General features: G+C 54.1%; 2 protein-coding genes across 3 annotated transcripts in view; both read right to left on the bottom strand.

Moving 5' to 3' along the window:
- furina (furin (paired basic amino acid cleaving enzyme) a) overlaps window positions 1–1135 on the bottom strand; it is a 56291-nt gene extending 55156 nt beyond the window's left edge. The window contains exon 1 of one of the 2 annotated variants that reach the window (XM_079736703.1): window positions 999–1135. The gene's annotated coding sequence lies outside the window, so the exon portion shown is untranslated. Of the gene's footprint in view, window positions 1–706; window positions 975–998 lie in introns of those variants that run through there. The other variant, XM_079736704.1, reaches the window with a different exon arrangement.
- Window positions 1136–1645: 510 nt separating this feature from the next.
- LOC307075759 (stereocilin) lies at window positions 1646–16712 on the bottom strand (the record flags this gene model as incomplete). Its single annotated transcript, XM_079736451.1, has 29 exons — window positions 1646–1734; window positions 2316–2463; window positions 3517–3614; window positions 3698–3846; window positions 3985–4127; window positions 4664–4819; window positions 5527–5696; window positions 6152–6323; window positions 6722–6812; window positions 7148–7356; window positions 7872–8007; window positions 8132–8214; window positions 8408–8531; window positions 8615–8673; window positions 9500–9652; window positions 9852–10028; window positions 10116–10154; window positions 10245–10427; window positions 10872–11013; window positions 11192–11307; window positions 11556–11742; window positions 11832–11998; window positions 12150–12275; window positions 12358–12420; window positions 12604–13500; window positions 13748–14345; window positions 14750–14774; window positions 15352–16527; window positions 16613–16712. The coding sequence occupies 29 exons, from the start codon at window positions 16710–16712 to the stop codon at window positions 1646–1648; spliced, it is 5976 nt and encodes a 1991-aa protein (XP_079592577.1).
- Window positions 16713–17380: the final 668 nt, after the last annotated feature.

A 17380-nucleotide genomic window follows, 5' to 3' on the forward strand; every position in this document is an offset into this window, starting at 1 on the left:
CAAAGGATTAAACATCCAAATATACTTTTATATTACAGAACCAACCGAAAAAAAATCATTAAACACAATTATGGAGTAGAGGAATGTTGAAATAAAGCAGTCCTCAGCAAATAAAACTCTGTTTGTATTTCTATAGATACTACAAAACGCCTGTGGCATATCGACTGATATTTCTATATGCTGAAGTTTCTACTGATGTTTAAAGGTCAACAACCAAGTAGTTTTGATAAGAAGCCCATGCTTTATCTGGGAACACATATGAAGACATAAACCCTAAAATGCAATAAAGTTACACCTCTGAACCGAGCGAACAAGTCGTTCAGTTCCAGATAGACGAGGTCAGATAGTCGGAGATCTGCCCCATCAACCTGCCCTCCCAGACCCACAACTTGCCCTCCCAGACCCTCAACCTGCCCTGCCAGACCCACAACCTGCCCTGCTAGACCCACAACCTGCCCTCACAGACCCACAACCTGCCCTCACAGACCCACAACATTCACTCACAGACCCACAACCTGCCCTCACAGACCCACAGCATGCACTCACAGACCCACAGCATGCACTCACAGACCCGTGACTGGAGCCCCGCTGAGCGGCTCCTCCGCCGGGCGACACGTCGGGGATTCTTCCACCTTCTCAGCAACAACTTGACGTAAATAAAGCCGCCTGACAAACACAAACACGTGGCTCCATCCCTCATCCATACCGAGGTCTCCTACATGTTGACAGATGATCCGGTCAGCAGGAGAGCGGAATGACGAGGAGCAGGAGGAATACCTCCGCACCGACACACGGACCCGGTCCACGTCACCCCGCCGCGGGTTAACGGCACCCCGACGCACACAGACGCACCGCGACGCACACATCCACGGACCGCGTCCCCCCGGAGCACCGCGGTGCCAGGCAGCAGGGCCAGGCGACGCCGAGAGGTTAACGCTAGCTTAGCGGACCCGTCAGGAGCCACAAACAAGTCGGGAAACTTTGCGTCGATCACTCACCAGCTGTCCTCACATGGCGCGGCGTGTCGCGGTGCGCGTCACAGTTTTCCGCCGCTGACCACACCGGAGAATAACGGGGAGAAGATAACGCTGAATTGTTGATTATAAATAGTCATGATACCCCCCCCCCACCGCCGACTTAGACCGCTAAGTACAACCCCCAGGAAATACGTCACTGCGATGGAGAAACTGCACATCTTGTTATGGACGGCTCGTGTCGCACTCTAACAGCGCCCCCTAGTGTCAGAGCGCAGCATCACACGCAGACGGCAGCCTGTTTATCCTGAGGTTCAGCGTCTGATGCTATGGAAACATTATTAACCAAATCATAATTTTGGTTGATCTATTTTAAGTTAGTTTGAAAACACCATATCTTTATGCAAAAGTATTCATCAAGGGCACCTGGTCAACCACCAAAAAAGTACTCTTGCGAAATCTGCTGTACAGTATGTTGTTTATGTGATAAGAAATAGCCTGTAGGCTTATTAGCAATAATATATAATACCAGGGAATTCCATAAAGTAAAGTGGTTTTAAAAATAACCCATATGTATGACACTGTTCAAAACAAAATCTTTATTCAAATTACAAATGGGACAATGATATATAGAGTCAAGGGACAAATAAATACAAATGTGCTGGAGGGAGTTAATCTATTAGCCGTAGCAGAATCCATACAGCCAGGAAACAACGGGTGAGTGTGTCTGCTGATCTGGAGGCCGGAGCCCCGTTCCTCCCTGTGGACACACAACATTATTAATACAACAACACAACATCATCAAACAACACAACAAAACAACATCATCAAAACAACATAACCACACAACATCAATATAATACAACAACACAACCACACAACATCAATACAATACAACAACAAAACATCAATACAATACAACAACACAATATCAATGCAATACAACAACACAACATCAATACAACACAACAACACAACATCATCAATGCAACAACACAACACAACATCATCAATACAACAACACAACATCATCAATAGAATACAACAAAACACCATTAATACAACAACACAACAACACAACATCATCAATACAACAACACAACACCATTAATACAAAAACAAAACATCATCAATACAACAACACAACATCATCAATACAACCACACAACACCATCAATACAATACATCAACACAACACAACATCATCAACACAACACCATCACTGCCTCAGACAGCGGCGCCCACATGGAGCCCAGTGTGTGTGTGTGTCCCCTCTCAGCCCCCAGAGGGTCCGGCCGCACCGTGGCCCTGATGAGGCCCCGCCCTCCCGCCCCCCCTCACCTCTCATCTCCAGCAGCACATCCCCCTCATACTGGGCCAGGCCCAGGGCGTGGCGCTGCCGGCCGTCCAGCTCCGCCCACTGCTCCGGGGTCACGGCCCAGGCCTGCTCCCCGCTCAGCCAGGACAGCTGGGCCGCGCTCAGGACCACCTGCAGAACAGAGGGGGTCATCATCTTTATACCTATGCAAACGCTGCTATAAAACGCCCCCCCACCCCCCCCACACACACACACACACTAAATCAAATAACGTATGATGCACGCCTGAATTTAACTTTGTTTGATGCATTATCTGCTGATGCATATGCAGTAAAACATTTAGCATAGCACAATTCCAATTGTACACATCTGCTTGGTAAGCAAAGACAAAGATTCCGTCCACCTATTAAATTATAATACAGATCTGTTTCAATGTTTTTACACTGCCAAATATGCCCGTCTTATGCGCGCCTTTTTCCCGGCATGGTCCGCGCATTTAAACTGCCCGAGGTAAATTGCCGGCTTGAGCTAGCACCCTATTTTACCCTCCCAGACCTTACACACATTGCCGGTTTCATTTTGATGTAAATGCGATTAGGCTTTGGTAGAGGTGTTGCTGCATTGTCTAGACAGAGACAACGCAGCAATATCAATATGAGTAGTTCTAGCTGAAGAAGTGATAATTTTATTGACGTCTACGCAATACTATTGTATAGCCTACTATTGTTGTTTTTATAATTGCCATTTCACTATTTTCCTCAAATTCATACGCTGAATAGTGACCTGGTTGTGCGTGTGTGCGTGTGTCTGTTGGGTTATCTGGATTATATAGGATGTAGCAAGCAAGTGATAACCAGTGATAACCAGATAAAACAGTGAAAACCGCGAGGTGCTGACCATCATGGGAGAGAAGGTGATGAAGGCGCATTAAACGAAGGCGGGGAGAGATGATGCGTATACGAGAAAGACGCAGAGGAACTTTTCTTACGAGAAGCCACGACCGTACCGGCTGGGCAGTGTAAAAAGGTAGACGTATGTTGGGAGGCGGTACCGAAGTGGGAATTTAACCCTTTGTGTACCGCATGAGGTGCTTTGTTTTTGTTTCAACCTGAATATTGGTGGGGATATTTCAGTCGTCATTTGACATTGGTGAGGACGCGTCCCCTGGTCCCCACACAAATATACGTCCTTGCTTTAAACGGTTGTATCCATACAGGGTCTTACCGCCATCTTCTTGGGGGGGATCAGGGGAATGGCTTCTACTGTGAGACCCTCTATCTGCTCTCTCACCAGGGAGGACAGCGCCATGTCCTGCAGCCCCGCTGACCCCAACACACACAGAGAGAGTCACCCCACAGCCCATCCAACACCCCCCCCAGGCTCCTCCTCCCGGCACCCGGCCTACCTGCCAATGTCCCGATCTCGGTGAACACCTCGGGCCCCCAGCTGGACACCGCCCCAAAGGCCTCGGGCCGGGACAGCCGCCCGGTCAAGGCCTGAAGCTGCTCCTCTGAGCAAGGCAGCACCGCCTCCCGCAGGAACAGGACAGCCAGGCTGCCGGTTCAACACACGTTACGCTCTGAAGGAGTACAGGCGGTTTTTTCTAGCTGGGACATTTAATCCGTTAGTTGCTACGGTAACGAGCGGTTAGAATGAGCGACCTGAACAGCTCCCTTTAAAGAAGTTCCTCACCTGAGATTGTAGGCGTCGATCCGGTTGATCTCGGGGGGGTGCAGGCCGCAGACCAGCCCCCCGAGCAACGCCAGGTCCGGCGCCGTCAGCTTCTCCACCCTCTGTCGCTGCTTCCTCAGGACACTCACGACCACCGCCCTCATCTGATAGGACGAGACAGCTGTCAGCCTGACGTCCTGCAGGGCCCGCCCCTGCCCGCCCCTGTCCCCTCCCCCGCCCCGCTCACCTTTTGAGGGCTCCAGGCTAAAGATGGGCGACTAATTGATTTTGAAATCGTAATTCGATTTATGGTTTAGGACATTTTTGAAGAAGCAAATCAATAAAATAAATTATATACATACATATATATATTTAAAAACATAAAATAATAAAATAGTAAAATATCAACATGGCAGCATGCGTGGAATAAAGTGTGTATAGCTTGCTTAAAGTCTGTGGCAAACCAAAAGCAGCAGCACAACACATTTATTCCAACATCTTAAACTGAGGCACGAGTGGGAGATGTGTGTTATCTATTTTGCTTTTGTTAATCATAGCTATTCTTCAAATAAAATCTAAACTTAAGAAAAAAAATAGATTCAAATCGATGATCAGGTTTGGTTTGAAAAATCAGAGATTTCATTTTTTGGCCAAATCACCCAGCACTACTTCAGGCCCCATCCCCGTCCCCCCCGTTCACCTTCTGAGGACTCCAGGCCCCAAGGGCCCCCAGCTGCTCCAGGACCCCCGGCTGGGCGAGCTCTGCCTCCTGCAGCTCCCTCTCGCCCATCTCGGTGACCACCGCGCCCAGCAGCAGGAGCTGCTCCGCGCTCAGCTCCCTCGCTGGACCCAAGACCTGAAGGAGAGACAGAGAGGCTCACTCAGAACACGGTGGTTCATTCTGTCTCTCTGTTTGCATGTGTGTGAGCGCGCGTGTGTGTGTGTGTCTGTTTGCATGTGTCTGTGCGCGTGTGTGTGCGTGTGTGTATGTGTGTCTGTGTGTGTGTGCGTGTGTATCTGTCTGTCTTTGTATGTGTGCGTGTGTGTGTGTGTATGTGTGTGTCTGTGTGTGTGTGCGTGTGTGTATCTGTGTGTCTGTGTGTGTGCGTGTGTGTATCTGTGTGTCTGTGTGTGTGTGTCTCTGTGTGTATCTGTCTGTCTTTGTATGTGTGTGTGTGTGTGTGTGTGTGTGTGTGTGTGTGTGCAGGCTCCAGATGCTAACATGATCACAGCCCATTGATTCGGGGCCAAGTATTGATCAGATGTGTTGGCCGAGGATTCAACGTCCACCCTGTTCAGTTAGTGTCAGGGCTGGAGCCACTGGCTGCTCAATATATTTGTCAACACAACAAGTGTAAGAAAGGTCAGATCAATACTCTGTCACCCAACATGACGTTTTATTAAGAAAACAGTGTCAGATCCAGCTATGTGTCCCTGGAAGGCTGAAGTGACCACAGACCCCCCCCCACAGACCTGTCGGAATTTAACCACACCCACCTGTCTGTATTTAAACCACAGCCCCCCCCCCCACACCCACCTGTCTGTAGCCCCACCCCCCCTCACCTGTCGGTACTTTAACCACAGCGCCCGGCGTTGCTCCGGGCTCAGGGACTTGTCCTGACCAATCACGTCCACACACAGCCTCAGATCCTTCGGGGTCATTCGGCTCAGCTGATTGGCCGTCCAGGCGGAGGGAGCGGTCCCTCTGATGTCCACACAGCTTGGGACTGGGACTGGGGAACAGGAGCACGGTGACACACTGGTACTGAGGGCCGGAGCTCTGACTGTGGAGGCAGTCTGCTGCTCATCAGGGACCAACAGTGAACGGTGAGCGGACTGCATCTATACAGCGCCTTACTAACCAGTGGCCGCTCAAAGCACTTTACAATGCTGCCTCAAATTCACACCCCGACGGCGGAGTCAGCCACTCAAGGCGAAAGCCAGCTCGTCAGGAGCAGTCAGGGTGAGGTGTCTTGCTCAGGGACACCTGGACACTCACACTAGGAGAAGCCGGGGATCGAACTAGCAACCTTCAGGTTACCAGCCACCCCGCTCTACCTCCTGAGCCACATGCCGCCCCCCAGTGGATAAGAAGGATCTACACCAGGCTGCAGACATGTGGGTTCAGACATGTGGTGTCCATGGTTACCAGAACATCAGTAGTACTACGATCTCCAATGACAGAGACCTTTGGCTCTCCTGCTCCGTGGCCTGACGATCCCTCGCAGCAGGCCATCCGTGAGCTCTGCCCGTCGACGGGGGTCCGTGCAGTGGGCATCACAGGCCCGGCCCACCCTCGTCTCTTCCCAGCGCCGCTGCGCCACCAGCACCTGCTCCACCGCATCCCGGGTCAGCACGGCCTGACCGGGACACCCCGCACAGCAGGAGACAGGTTGAGCATTCACTGAGAAACCTTGTCAGCCATGATAGGGCTTAACACAGGAGATAGGCAGAAAGGTTCAAAGTGTGTGTGTGTGTGTGTGTGTGTGACTGTGTGACTGTGTGTGACTGTGTGACTGTGTGTGACTGTGTGTGACTGTGTGTGACTGTGTGACTGTGTGACTGTGTGACTGTGTGACTGTGTGTGTGTGTGTGTGTGTGTGTGTGTGTGTGTGTGTGTGTGTGTGTGTGTGACTGTGTGTGACTGTGTGACTGTGTGACTGTGTGTGTGTGACTGTGTGTGTGTGTGTGTGTGTGTGTGTGTGTGTGTGTGTGTGTGTCTGTGTGTGTGTGTGTGAGTACTTCAGCAGCTCCTCACCAGGGGGATGGAGTTGATCTGCTTGGCCGACAGTGTGAGGACCAGCCGTCCTAGATGTTCCACGTCCTGGACCTCCCACTTGGACGGCTCCCTGGGAAACAGCACAGTGAGGCTCAATCAGTAACGCAACACATGAGGATGTCTGGTGGGGAACGACCACTGGGCGGCTACTCCCTCAGAAACCAGAGGTCTCATCTGGAGATCATCCATTCACTGAACTGGTTCTATAACGTTGTTATACTGCTGCAGTACAGTCTGCCGCACGGTGAAATTCAGATGGGGAACACAGTGAAGGTCATAGAAGCGTAAACACCACTAGAACAGGAAGTAGACTCTAGTAGTGCTTTATAAACAGGAAGTAGATCCTCTAGTGGTACTTTATAATGTAGCAGCCTGAGATACCCCCCCTGCCCCCCGGTCCAGTACCCCAGCAGGATCCTCTCGCCCAGCAGGGGCCCCAGGCCCCCCAGGGGGTCACTGGGCCAGCAGTAGCCCCTCAGGTCGTCCAGTCGCACGATGAGGGCCTCGCGGTCCACCAGGGCCAGAGTCCCGCGCTCCAGGAAGGGGACCAGGGGCCCCAGCAGGTCCAGGCTGTCCCCCTCGAGGGCCCCCTCAGCCAGGGCCCTGGGGGACGCCTGCAGAGACACAGACAGACCTGTGGTGGGACGGAGGCAGAACCTCACAGGACCATTGTGATCTGGGTTCTGTCTTCTCTTCTGCCCTGATGATGCTTAGAGGACAATAGGTACGGTTTAGGGTCTAGTATCACTCCTCACTCTATGACTGTCACAGAGCCACTATTGGTAGACTAATAGTGTCTCTCCTGCTGTGTGTCAGTACCAGGACAGAGTGTCTCTACTGTGTCAGTACCAATCCAGAGTGTCTCTACTGTGTCAGTACCAGGACAGAGTGTCTCTACTGTGTCAGTACCAGGACAGAGTGTCTCTACTGTGTCAGTACCGGGACAGAGTGTCTTTACTGTGTCAGTACCAGGACAGAGTGTCTCTACTGTGTCAGTACCAGGACAGAGTGTCTCTACTGTGTCAGTACCAGGACAGAGTGTCTCTACTGTGTCAGTACCAATCCAGAGTGTCTCTACTGTGTCAGTACCAATCCAGAGTGTCTGTACTGCAGTGTGTTGAGTCAGTACCAGGACGGTCAGGGCCCGCTCGGCTAGGTGCATCTGCTTGTAGCGCGGGAGCATCAGGAACGCCGGGAGGTTCCTCCTGAGCAGGACCAGGATCCGGGTCAGAGACGTGTTGGAGAGCCGCTCGGCCATGGTGACGCTGGAACAGAAGACTCGTCCGTTCAGAGGTCAGACCACGGGGACACACAGGTAGGATCAGGGCTTATGCATAAAGGATCAATCGTTGCTGGTGAATATGAATATATCATGAAAAGTATTCTTACGGTAACGCTGCCGCGAACCAGGGGTGGAGATCATTCAGGCTGATCTCCGGGTGGGTTCTCAGCTCTTCCACAATACATTTCCTCTGGTTGAAAAATAAACACATACATGAACCTTGAGATTAATTATTCAAATATATTCATATTATTTGTAATAATATTTGAGCTTAATAGAAATGCTTAGCATTAATTTTATGAGATTTAATTATATTTATACATAATGTAAATGTATATACATATTCGATGTGTATGGGTTTGGGTGTAACCTTTTTTACTCACCAGAGCCGGTCTTATAATTTCAGGAAGATCACTGACCAACTTAACTAACTTTGAAAAGTCTGTGTCATTGTTCCAAAGCCTAAGCCAATCACAGCTCATTCCACCGGTCATGTGACCTAGATCCCTACAACCAAAAAACATGACGTGTTTTGATCGTATGATGGATGGTTTGGAATGAACAGAGGATGGAAAGGGGTTTATTCTTACTGAACCAATTCTCTGCTGATGTTTGTAACTTCTTGGATCTTCTTGAACAGCAGTTGGGCCTATTAAAGAAACACAAATATAACCATTTGATCAGCTTCATAATTAAGAAATAAAGGTCACTCTGTCTTCCTGAGCATCATTTGTAGCTATGGGCTGTTGTAGTCCTGGCAACAGGTCGTTTGCTTTCGCTCATCTTTAAAAGATCCAAGCGACTTTTAAATGTTGTAACCTGAAACCTGAGAATTTTTCAGAAGAAATCACAAATGAAAAGTCTTCAGAATCATCCCAGACGCTGACCTACAAATTGTACTTATTATGTTCATGATTATTTCAAAATGTCATGACATTCAAAATCTTTCCCCGCATGAAAGCGAGCTATAATAGCGTCCAGAAAAATGAAAGAAATGCTAATTAGCTTCTTATTATAACAACAGCGAACAATAGTCAACACAAAGGAAACTCTAAAGGGAACAAAGCGCAATTTCTCCTTGGTGACAGGATGAATGTGGTCCGTGTGCTATGCTATTCCATCAGGGAGCCCGCCCTGGCTGTGACAAAATGGCTTTGAAGCGGCCATTACTAATTCATAACGACGTGTGGGACGATATTGTACCACATCCAAACTAATTAGCGTGATGGTGATTGATGCGTGCTGCGTGTTCATATCCTCAACGTCTCGCTTGAAGCATAGCCAATGAGCTGCCGGTGAATGGGAGTCTGGACCTCACCAGCACCTGGTCTACAGGCGGACCAGAACCTGTCTGTGATACACCAGGGTCCTGGTGTACCACATACAGGCCCTGGTGTATCACAGACAGATCCTGGTGTATCACAGACAGGTCCTGGTGTACCACAGACAGGCCCTGGCGGGCCGTCCCTGCTCACCTGCTGGGGGAGCCAGGGGACCTCCCTGTAGGGGCGCAGGTCCTCCAGGACCGCCTCCCCCTCCACCACCTCCATCAACCTCCTCAGCGGGACGAAGGGCCCGAGGCACGGGGCCCCCAGCGAGGTGTTCATAACCCCCCCGGTCAGCAGCGCCTGTCGGGGGACGCACAGGAGAAAGAGCCACAAGGAGAAGCACACGGAGACAGACGGGCCCTGTTGGGTTCGGGGTCATCAACAGGGTTCAGAGGATTGTAAGAGGCTGATTGGATGTGTTTGATCAGCCAGTGGGCATCGGCCTCCAAGACCTCACAGAACAGACCCAGGATCAGGGATCAGTGAGGGGGGGGCGTACCTCCTGCAGAGCGGTGAACACCATGGCTCTCTGGCCGGCTCTAAGACCAGACCTCAGGCTGCTCCAGCACTGGCAGGAGGCCCCGGAGCTGATCTCAGACCAGCCCAGGGCCCGCAGCACGGCCAGGGACAGGCCGGGGAGAAGGGGCTTCAGCCGGCACAGCATCTCCATGGTGATCTGAGGAGCACACCCGTTCAGCCACCAGGAAGTGACAACACATATGGTGCTGAATGGGTGAGGGTGTGTGTTTTAATGTGTTCATACCTTGGTGTCCTCTGAGATCCTGGAAAGCAGTAGAGACGCCTGCAGAGAGGATCAAGAAGAGGTTTAAGAACAGAGTGGAGCTGTTCTATACAGAGCTATGGTTTAGTGGGTCTCTGGTGGACTGGGGACCTGAGCGGGGGGGTAGCTGGGGACCCCCGGGGCTGTCAGGAGCTCCAGAAGCCGGGGGGTGGGCAGCGGCTCCAGGAAGGAGGCCCCGAGATGGGGCAGCAGGCCGCTGAGCGCTGACAGCTCCTCAGGGGACAGGAGGCTGGAGTCCAGAGCGGCTACTGCAGGGAGCAGCAATGTGGAGAGCTACAAACACACACACACACACACACACACACACACACACACACACACACACACACACACACACACACACACACACAGGGGTGCGCACACACACATACACACACGCACGCACACACACACAGACACACACACACACACAGAGGGTAGCACAAACACACACACACACACACACACACACACGTTTTGAGACTGATTCACAGATGTATGCACAAACAAAGAAACACACACACTCCTTCACAGGCATTGAGACCCAAGCACACATACATCGATACCCTTACACACATACCACACACACACACACACACACACACACACACACCCACACAGGCATGCACATACATATGCACACACACACGCACATCCATAAATATGCAGGCACTCAAACACACATCCATAATTCAGAGGGGCCCCTCGGTGAGGAGGCGGGGGGGTGTGAGCTCTCACCCGGCCGGTGGGGCTGAGGTGGCCCTCCGACACACAGCGGGCCAGCTGCTGCCAGATGCCAGCGGACCGGGGCTGGAGCAGGGGCCCCTGGAGGAGGGGCCCCAGGTCGGCCGGGTCCAGGTAGCACGCCAGCCCCCCCAACCTGGAACCACACGGCAAGGTAAAGGTAGAGTGCGCTGTTCTATGACACACAGTTAACTTTGAACCAAGTGACCATATAAAGGCAGGGGGCATGTTATATGACCCACAGCAAAGCTCTGCCCCTAACCTGGAACCTTGCGACCATATAAAGGCAGGGGCCTCTATAGGGGCCTCGGTACCTCAGCAGGTGGTCCCCGGTAAGGTTCTTCCTGCGGTGCAGGAGGGTCCGCAGAACGTGGCGCCCCCTGGTGCCGTCCAGGCTGCTGTTGGCCAGCAGCTCCACCAGAGGAGCCAGCTGGGGGAGGAACACAGAACACATCATCAGCACCCCCGCATGGACAGGAGATCACAGAACACAACATGACTTGGACACAAAACGACTAACCCCGGCATCACTCATCCCTGATTCATCCCGGCCTCACACATCCCTTATTCACCCCCTCATCACTCATCCCTGATTCACCCCCTCATCACACTCACTCATTCAACCCGTCATCACATTCACTCCTTCACCCCGTCATCGCCCCCCTGTGGCCCACAGACCTGCTGGGAGGTGAGCTGCTGGAAGCGGTGGAATGGGAGGTGTGGCAGCAGGGGGAGCAGCGAGCTGAGGAATATGGGGGGCCAGGTGGGGACGTCCCCCAGAACGCTGGACTGCAGCAGCCGCTTGACAAACGCCTGCTTCTGGTCCGGACGCATCTCCGCGCTGTGGTCGCGGATAGCCATCAACCTTCAGAAGGAGTCACCGGTCAGACGGAGACCCTCAGAGAGTATGCACTCCTGGGGAGATTAAATCAGATCCATGGCCTCATCACTCACACGCTGTCGTTGACGATGAGCGAAGCGGGGAAGGTCAGGATGTCGGAGACGGACATGAAAGGAATGAACTGCGACAGGTCCAGGAAGAGCTCAGGAGTCACGCGCGGGAACTTGTGGATGAAGGCGGCGGTCATGGACTCCATTGCCTGGAGCTCCTGCTGGGACGCCTTAGGAGAGGAGGAGAACCAGCTGGACTCAGAACGAACAGGCAGCATCCCAGTCTCACAGTCTCAGAGCTCAGAACACACAGGCAGCATCAGTCTCTCAGTCTCAGAGTTCATGTTCTCCAGGGAGCTGAAGGAGGGAAGGCGATCAAACCTGCGTGGTTTCAACATGGAGCTGGTCCCAGCTCTGATGCACGTGGGAGAGGAACCTCTTCACAGCGTCCTTCTCCGCAGACATCACCAGCGTGCGGATGCTCTCCCTGGGCATCTGGAGGTACTCCTGAAGGGATCGACACGTCATTAGAACCAATTTCAACAGTCTGCGGTGAGAACGTGGGGAGGGGTGGAGCGTAGCGACGGACCTGCATAAGGACGCGCAGCGACGAGGAGTTGTCCTCCCTCTGGATCAGCTCCCATAGCAGAGGCTGGTGGGACAGCAGGCACTGATCACTATCAAGCATCATTTAGCTCAGTACTTCCTGTGTGTGTGTGTGTGTGTGTGTGTTTGTGTATGTTTAAGTGTGCGCGTTTGTGTATGTGTGCATGTGTGTGCATGTGTATGTGTGTGTGTGTGTGTGTGTGTGTGTGTGTGTGTGTCCTGCCCCTACGCTGAAGCAGCCCAGCAGGTCCTCCTTGAGGGCGGGGTCCTGCTCCGTGCGGAGGAAGCGCCCCACCGTGTGCAGGACGCTGCGGGCGGCCTGGGGCCTCAGCGTGCCCCAGAAGGAGGCGTTGTCCAGGAGGCTGGAGAGCAGGATGGCCTGGGCCAGCCCCGCCCTGGCCTCGCCCTCGCCCTCCTCCAGCCCCGCCGACACCCCCACCATGAAGTCCAGCACGCGCAGCGCGTAGCCCAGGGCCCCCAGCCAGCCGCCGCGGGGCCCCTCCTCCAGCTGGCAGGCGCCCAGCCGCCCCAGGGCCTCCAGCAGCAGGGGCCCGGGGTCCGCGCACAGCTGGGAGCTGTCGAAGTCGTACGGCGCCGGCAGCAGCTGGAAGAACCTCTGCAGGAAGCATGGCCCGGGCTCCGGCTCAGGGGCCCGGTCGGCGCACAGCTCGTCGAGGTCGGGCTCGTCGGGCCCCTGGGGGGGCAGGGAGGCGGGGTCACAGAGGTAGTCCCTCAGGCCCCGGGGCCCCCCGCAGCTCTCCAGCAGGGAGGCGTTGGTGAAGCTCTCTGGCTGCCACGCCCCGTAGTCGCAGGGGTCCCCGGGGCCCGCCTGGGGCGGAGGGGAGGCCTTGGAGCAGTACTCCGCCGCCCAGCCGCCCTCGGGGGCTCGGTCGGGGGCCCGGTCGGGGGCCCGGTCGGGGGGGCCACACAGCGCGGAGATCAGTGCCGAGTCGTTGGGCAGGAAGCAGCGGTGGAAGTCGGTCGCGGTCAGGGCGTGGGACGCCAGCGCGTCCAGGCAGGCGGGGTCCGGGGGCGCCGTGCTCCTCGCCGGCTCCCCCGACAGCGCCACACACAGCTCGCTGATGCTGGACTGGTTGAAGTACGGGTAGTCCTTAGAGGCAGCGGCCTGGAGAACGGAGACGGAGTTAGAGCATAGGACTTACATCCAGGAGGTCAGTGTCACCACTTCATGACGTCAGTTCATGAAGTCAGTGTTGCTTGAAGTCAGTGTTACCGCTACATATCTTTAAGGTTTGAGAGAAATACGGCTTATGAGTTCCTTTAAACCCATCTATGAATGGCCCTCATGAGGTGCAGGTAACGTTGTTCTGTAATAGGAACAGGAAGAGGGAGGGGAGGGACTTCCTGCCCACCTGATGCGCTCTCTGCAGCCAGAAGGAGGAGTTGGCGCAGACCGTGTTGTTGAACTCCTGGGCGAAGAACTCGCTGCAGACGTGGACCCACAGGAAGTCCTCCTCGGCCGCCCACAGGTACCATGCAGCGTCGGAGCAGGTGGCGTGGAGGTCAGGGCCCCCGGCGGCCGGCCCCGCGGCCCCCGACCTGTTCTCCGCGGAGAACAGGTTGCAGTACAGGAAGACGGTAAAGTTGGACACGCCGGTGAGCCCAGGGATGGAGGCGTTGCACGCCGCCTCCAGGATCTCTGAGGACAGCAGGGGATCAGGGGCCTCTCTCCGGGGGGCCGCAGCCGGGGGCCACAGGGGCTCGGGGGCCTCTCTCTGGGGGGCCTCTCTCCGGGGGTCCCCCTGTCTCCGGGAGATGGTGTTGGGAGGGGAGTGTTTCCTTGACAGCAGCGTGGGTCTGAGGGACGCGTGGGGCCGGGCCAGGGGCCCGGAGGACTCGGGGCCGAGGTCTTCAATGTTGGGGCAGGACAGGAATGGGGGAGCAGCAGGGGGCCCCTGGGAGCTGAAGCCCAGAGCCTGGGTGTTCCAGGTCACGTTGTGTTTGATCCCCCTCCACGAGCACAGGGAACAGAAACAGGGTTAGGGTTGTAAATATTACATATTCATGTTCACATGAACCAGAAGCATTGGGGAACTGTGCATCACTGATATTATTATATTATAATTCTATATTATATTATTATAATATATTGCATTATATTATGTTATATTATGTTATATTTATTATATTAGATTATACAGAAGAGGATAAGGGCAGCATGTGAATTATTTCTGAGTTTAAAGTCTGAATTCTGACTTTATATTCAGAACTAAAAACATAATAATCATTGCCCTCATCCTCTTCAGTAATAATATATTATAATATATTATAATATCATAGATTATATTATATTATATTATACTATATAATATTATATTATAAAGTGAGAATGTGCATAGATCATATTGACATACCATAAGATTAGCTGTCTCAGGTCACCTTGGAGAGAAAGGAGCAAATTATGACATGAAGAATCACTGTTCAATCAGGTGAAGTGCTGAATGATGGAAAATCTCCTGGAGGTCCATTCAGCTTGGACGGTGTCTGAGGTAACAGCATAGCGGTGCTAACAATGGAGCGGATAGTGTTACTGGCTCGCTGAGGTAGGAGATTAGAGCAGGGAGCCAGGGTCTGGGAGCTCCTTTCACTGGACGGCATCATGCTAATCATATTAAACCACTGAAAATGACCTTTCGTTAGCTGGAAAAGGGTTGTAAAATAATATTTTTGCCAAATGATTAATAATCATTATTTTTAATCCTGCCATTTGTGTTACACATACTCTTGTCTCAGACTAAACTGCTGTATGAGTGTGTGCCTTACAGTGGGTTATAATTGAATTCACACATTGTGCATCAGTGTGTCAGAGCCTCTTTAAATTCACCTGAGCGTTCTACAGTCCACTCCAAAAGGTTTATTATATTCTATATTTTACATAACTGAGCCTCGTGTTGCATTGAGCACTGGTCCTTCCTAGTGCTGCTATAACGATACGAGGTGAGCCCCGCCCACTCACCGACGGAGCACTTCCCCTGGGGGTTGGCGTGCGGGAGCTCCACCCGGCTGCTGACGTCATCCAGCATCGCCATGGTGACGCGGGACACCTTGGTCCTCAGGCTCCTGTAGACGGTGTTGCCCACGCGGTGCACCAGCCCCCGCCGCAGCCCGTCCAGCCGCGCCACCAGGGCGGGGCTCCTCTCGGCCGGGGGCCCCGCGCGGCCCCCAGCCCCCGACCGCGACAGGGCGCTCAGCAGGAAGCTCTGCATGGAGCCCAGGTCCTCCGCCAGGGACCACAGCTCCTCCACGTCCCCCAGGGAGCCGTTACCGGGGGGGGTGCTCCCCACGGGGTTGCTCCCCAGGGGGCCCCCCTCCTCCGTGGCCTCGGGGGGCAGGCTGAAGGGCCTCAGGCGCCCGGAGGCGGCGGGGGCCCGGTGGCTGTCGGGCCCCCCCCCCATGGGGTGCACGCTGACCACGGGCCTCCAGCTCCGCCCCTCCAGGAAGAGCAGCAGCTGCTGCAGCCAGCTGACGCTGAAGGAGCAGTCGGCGCGGCCCTTCAGCGCGCAGATGAAGCCCTGCAGGGCGGCGCTGGCCTGGCCGTAGCCGCCGCTCACCAGGCCCTGCAGCATGGCGTCCAGCAGCGCTGACACCGTGCGCCAGTTCTGGGACAGGAAGGCCAGGAGGGGCCGATGGGGCTGGCGCTCCGAGAGGGAGATCAGGCTCTCCAGGAGCCCCAGGGCCCAGTCCCAGTGCGGGCTGCCCCGCAGGGCCAGGAACCAGTCCTGGAGCCGCACGCTGGGGCGCGGCGGGCCCTGGCCGCTCCACTGGCTCTGCGCGGCGCTGCCCTCCGACTGGATGAAGGACTGCAGGACCTTCTCCCACAGCTGCTCCTCGCTGGCCGGGCCCTCCTCCAGCTCCGCGCCCATCTCCTGGAGGTAATGGGAGATGTTGTACAGGAAGCTGGACAGGCGGTGGCGGTCCACCGCCCTGTTCGGGGATGAGGGGCCCGGGTCGTTGTAGGGGAAGAGCCCGAGGGTTTTGAGGCCCCCCATGATGCTCCTCACCAGGGGGTGGAGGACCTTCTGGTCCCGGTCCGGTCCTGGCCCCGGGTCCTGGGGCGTGTTCCAGACTCCTCCCTTACTCCACTTTGACAGCAGCTCCTTGATGAGTTCCCTCCTGGGATCGCTGGACTCTCCTGCAAGAGGACGGGAGCGCCCAGCGTTACAAACACACGGTGCACAGTGTGGAGTGGAGACCTCCGCGTGGTGTCGTCCGCTCACCTGTCCTCTCCGGCAGCGCTGGGACCAGCAGAAGGATCCACACGGCGAGGGTGACGGAGGTGAGCCCCACGGAGGCCTTGGCCAGCCCGCTCTCTGCCATCTCTAACTCACACCAAGGTGCTAAAGGCTGCTCACATCGTCCGGACTCGCTGAAGTCAGGGTTCTGTCACTGAGGACACAACAACATGTTCAGAGCCGCAGTGGCTCTGTGGTGAAGAGAGAGGGACACCGTGAGAGTAAGGCATCCCACCGGCGAGGGTTGATTAAACCTTAATGACGCTGCACTTAGCGAGGACACACAGACACATGCGCTCACAAGTGGAATCCCATTAAGTTTAGAATGTAGGGTGCATCTAATCAAGTCATAAAAAAGGAATCCATTCAAATAAGTCACCATAAATAGTTCTAATGTTCTGCTTTTATAAAGACATTATGTTTAGACATTCAAACAGTTTGAATGTATTAAACGTCCCTGTTCTAATGTAGTAAATGTGTAGTGGAGCTCACCGGTTATTAAGGCTGGGTTCCTCCACTGGTCCTGTGAGGGGCGGTCAGCATTTTGACCTGCGGTCTGCTGCTGCTCCTGCCTCGCGGCGTTTGGACAGCTCTCTCTCTCCTCTCTCTGCCCCTCCCACCAGCCCAGCCGTCTCCCTCTGTGTCTTCTGGGTTTGGTAAACCTTCTCAAAGGTCTGATGGGTTTCAGAGGTGTCCTGTTTCACGAGTGACCCTGGACATTGTTGTCTGTCCGCAGTTTTCCGTCCTACATTG

Source organism: Pollachius pollachius (assembly GCF_949987615.1).
Source record: "Pollachius pollachius genome assembly, chromosome: 5".
Classification (NCBI taxonomy): domain Eukaryota; kingdom Metazoa; phylum Chordata; class Actinopteri; order Gadiformes; family Gadidae; genus Pollachius; species Pollachius pollachius.